The following is a 5000-nucleotide window of genomic DNA, read 5'->3' as shown; positions in this document are numbered from 1 at the left end:
TTATATTACATTACATTACATTACATTACATTACATTACATTACATTACATTACATTACATTAAACTATACTGTATAGAAGTTCCTGGAACTGCACCATATTACATATTACATTATACCTAGGGCTGGGACATTAATGCATTAATTTCGATTAATTAATCACACAATATATATAATTTATATCACATTAGATTACAATACATTTATATAACAATACACTATACTATAGTTATATTATAGAAGCTCCTGGTACAGCAGAACATTACATTACATTTACATTTTGGCAGGGCTTTGAACCGTTATTTTTTTCCAAACGTTCCGTTCCGAACAGAAACGGAATTATAACGTTTCCGGTTATGAGTTCCACCAATAAATTGACGTTCCCGAACCGGTTAGAACAAAAAAATATTGTTCCCGGAACGGTTAATTTCGTTCCTGTCAGCTGATTACTCTCCATAGGCCTAACTGACGGTAATTAACCAAGAAAGACGGAAGTGCAAATGAGTCAGCCTACTTCCAAACTGTTTATTCAAGCGGATGAAAAGAATATCCTCCAGAATTTTGTCGTTCAGGGACGACCTAAGCGGAGAATAAACCTCAATGATGAAAATGCGTGCTCCACGCTGACTTGGGTCACGGGGAGCGCTATGATGGACATTGTGAGTTTGTGCATACTTGAAGCAGCCATGGATGCCCAATAATGTTGAACATTCTCGGTGCGCTTTACACGCGCTTCTCTGCAATATCTTACATTGATACAATGGAAACTCTGCCCTTTTGTATGACAGTGGTTTCTCTTATTTAAGATGTGGTGTGGAGACTTTGTAATCCACAGCTCTCTCTCCATTCAGTCAGAGAATGTCACAGGAAAATAATTACTTTTTTTTGTTTGAGGAACGGTATTAACCGGTATTAACCGGTTACCATTATTTTTAAATAAGTGTTTCCGTTCCAGAACATAAAAAATAATAACGGTTCCGGTTTCGTTTCTGTTCCCTGTAAAATACAAAAAGTTTCTGGTTTTCGTTTTCGTTCCTTGAACCGGTTCAAAGCCCTGCATTTTGGTGACAGTAAGGTTATAACATAGGCTCTGCGCTAAGGAGTTAATTTCCCTTTGGAGATTAATAAAGTTTACTCTACTCTACAATTACATTTACATTACTTTACATTACATTACATTTAATCAGAAGCACCTGGTAAACCTACTGCAACATATTATATTATATTGCATTTAGATTATATTTACATTTCACCATGTTGCACTTCCATCATCCAAAGCGATAGTAGAGAGTAGATAAAAAGTTATAGTAGACATAGTGCCAATATAAAACTAAGCTCCTTGTTCAGAACAGTGACAATCTTCCTTCAGTGATTAACAATTTTTTATTCGTTTGCATTTCTAAACCAAACTAAATGCTGTTTCAATGATAAGATCTACGTCAATTAAAATGAGACATGAAAGAGGACTAGTAAAAGAAGATGATAGGGGGCAGTTAAGGGTGCCTCTGAAGACGGGTAATAAGTCTGTGTAGTCCACCACCTTTGAAGAACACCAAGACAGGCCATAAAAGGTAACATGAAATACGTTCCAAGTGTGGACTTCAGAAAACCCACCTTTCAAAATGTGGACACCCACTTGTCAATGAACAGACACTGAAGAGAATCATGTTCTGAAGATGAGCTGGCGATGACAGAGGACACAGACAGACACACACACAGACACACACACAGACACAGACACAGACACAGACACACACACACACACACACACACACACACACACACACACACACACACACACACACACACACACACACACACACACACACACACACACACACACACACACACACTCACACACCTATGTGAGGTGACCAATCAGAGGTGAGGGTCAAAGGCTAGGTTACCTGGGGCGACCAGTCCAGACAGGTGACGACGCGGTGCTTGGACCAGTGCTCATCGTAGAACACACGGTTGAAACACAGACTGGAGCCTCCCTGTAAGTCTCTGAAGACACAGACACACACAGACATATGCATAGACACGAACGCACGCACACACCCACCCACACACACAGACAAACAGACATATCCAAACGGACACAGACAGACAGACATAAGTAACTTAAAACATGTGCATGATTATTCACAGAGCGGTCTAGTGTATTGGTTTTCCTTTGGGTTGTTGGATGGTAAGTAGCACGTGAGGTGGTCTGACAAGAGTTTTTGGATACTAGAGACAGTGTGGAGATTTGCTAGCCTGGGTGAAAGCGACTGTTGACTCCGTCAAACAGTCTGGCAAAAGCCAAGAGGAATCCGTCTCCATGGAGGGTGGGAGATGGTTTAATCTTACACTGCCATTCAAATTCATTGGAGTTCCGAATTCAAATTAAAACCCATATTGTGCTTTGTTAGCATGACTCTTACGATATAGTGTCGCAAAAGCATACAAATAACAAAACAAAAGTGTCGCTATAGTAACCTTAACCAATCAGTAACGGACTTTGCGGGTGAGCTCTGCGTCACTACTCTCAACTGTTTGCTGATTGGATAAACACTGAGATAACCGAGCTGGAGGCTTTTGCCAGACGATGTGCGGGGCCAAAATCTTTGGGTGGAAGTAAATAGGATGGTGTCAGGCTAGAAATTTGCATCCCTGTTGCCAACTCAAGGTTTGTTGTTTGCTGCCTCAGGTAGACACCTGCTTGTACTGAAGTGGCAGACACTATCTGCATAGCCTGATTATCATCGACTTTCAAATCTCTTCGAGACTTGGTCTGACCTAGAGCATAACAATTCATGTTTTCCAAATAGCATAGTTGACCCGCCTCCCTTGGTTTCATACAGGTCGAGGCCAGAAGAAGCTGTGCCGAAGTATACATCAAAAAAAATTCTTAGTCCCAATAGAACGTCTCTGCTTAAACCACGTCACTGCCTTGAACACACCTCTTCTCAGGGCCGTTGGAGCTGCTCTAAGCTCATTGTTTCCCAACAAAGTGGGTGGAGTTCCAAATTTCTCTGGAGCTCAGACACACTATTTGTACACACACACACACACAAACGTGTGTGAGCAGACAATAATGCTGCGTTAATGGAGCCAAGGAGCAAGTAAGGCACAGAGCAATTGAGGGATTGACAAATAAATGACAAGGAGACATGTGCGTCTCGGCACTTTCATCCAAAAATACAAAAAAAATCAATTCCTACCACTACTAACAACATAGGGATTATTAAATGCATTATCCAGCAGAGCTCATTACATGTGCTGTAATTATTGCATTAGTGAGGGCTTTTGTACTGTATTGAGTGTGTGTGTGTGTGTGTGTGTGTAATGGAGCGGCCATTTTGTATTGTGTTGATTGTGGGAGTGTGTGTGCGTCTGTGTGTGTGTGTGTGTGTGTGTGTGTGTGTGTGTGTGTGTGTGTGTGTGTGTGTGTGTGTGTGTGTGTGTGTGTGTGTGTGTGTGTGTGTGTGTGTGTGTGTGTGTGTGTGTGTGTGTGCGTGTGTGCAGGTGTAATGGAGCGGCCATCTTGTTCTGTGTAGCGCTTAGGAGTGTGCGTGTGTAATGGAGCGGCCATGTTGTACTGAGTTGAGTTTGGGAGTGTGGTTTTTGTGTGTTATGTCCTCCTATTGTACCTATTATTAAAGCTATTATCGTCCCTCTGCCCTGTGTGTGTGCAATGGGGGAAACCAGTCTAAGTGTGTGTGTGTGTGTGTGTGTGTGTGTGGGTGTGTGGCACAGGCTGTGCATGCTTGCATGCCTGTCTGTGTGTGTGTGTACGTGTGTGTGTGTGTGTGTGTGTGTGTGTGTGTGTGTGTGTGTGTGTGTGTGTGTGTGTGTGTGTGTGTGTGTGTGTGTGTGTGTGTGTGTGTGTGTGTGTGTGTGTGTGTGTGTGTGTGTTATTGCCATGTTAAATGAGAGGTTGTGTAGAGGATGACATCGTGAGCGGAGTATGTCTTTGAAGAGCACAATGAGACCCTGTGGCACCCCCTAACACACACACACGCACACACACACATGCATGCACGCACACACACACACACACATATGCAAGCACGCACGCACACATGCACACACACACACACACACACACACACACACACACACACAAGCGCACACACTCAGGAGACCCTGCTGCACACACTAAGCAACAGCAGAAGAGAACCTCCTGCACGTAATTAGGCAAGGAACATAGTACATGAACACACAAACACACACACACACACACACACACACATGCCTGTTCCCTCACAAACAAACACACACACACACACACACACACACACACACACACACACACACACACACACACACACACACACACACACACACACACACACACACACACACACACACACACACACACACACACACACACATTCACACGCAAATACACACACACACAAACACTATGGGTGGTACGGTTCACAAAAGTCACGATTCGGTCCATATCACGGTTTCAAGGTCACGGTTTTGATTTTTTTTTTTTTTTAAATAAATAAAATTCATTATGCACTGGAAATGTATAATATAAAAATTAGAATGAAAATGTAAGCTTATCATGGGCATGTTGAATTTTACTTCATTTAACCTGTAACAAGGTGAAGTTACTGAAAGAGGAAAGATATCAATGATTTTAACATGCTTCCATTTATTTCACAAAAAGGGAGAACTAAGTCCTAACTTTTAAGTTGACAAATATTCAAATATTACATACTATAACACATTTGACGTGTAAAAATAAAACAGCTATACTCCTGTAGGCAATGGGACCATTTGGTCAGTGCAGTATGACTATTTTGGTTAATGACACACTGAGAACGAATTGTACTTTTATTTTGATACCGCTTTCTGCGAGTTTTGCGCTTAGGATGAATCAGTTGTTTCCTATCATGAAACTGCCGGCCGTGAGAAGCATAGAAGTAAAATCAGAAGTCAAATTCAATTTTAAGTGAACAAGTGATAGGGTTAAGTTATGTTAAAATGTGACAGTTAAGGTAA

General features: G+C 41.7%; 1 protein-coding gene across 1 annotated transcript in view; it reads right to left on the bottom strand.

The window, feature by feature from the left end:
- LOC134436007 (cytoplasmic dynein 1 intermediate chain 1-like) overlaps nucleotides 1-5000 on the bottom strand; it is a gene marked incomplete at its 5' end in the record, with an annotated part of 143927 nt that overhangs the window by 75936 nt on the left and 62991 nt on the right. The window contains one exon of the mRNA XM_063185037.1: nucleotides 1907-2006. Within this exon, the coding sequence (XP_063041107.1) occupies nucleotides 1907-2006 (100 nt within the window). The remainder of the gene's footprint in view (nucleotides 1-1906; nucleotides 2007-5000) is intronic.

This window comes from Engraulis encrasicolus, chromosome 20 (assembly GCF_034702125.1).
Source record: "Engraulis encrasicolus isolate BLACKSEA-1 chromosome 20, IST_EnEncr_1.0, whole genome shotgun sequence".
Classification (NCBI taxonomy): domain Eukaryota; kingdom Metazoa; phylum Chordata; class Actinopteri; order Clupeiformes; family Engraulidae; genus Engraulis; species Engraulis encrasicolus.
The sequence above is the reverse complement of the archived record's forward strand: the minus strand, read 5'-3'. Positions and strand labels throughout refer to the sequence as shown.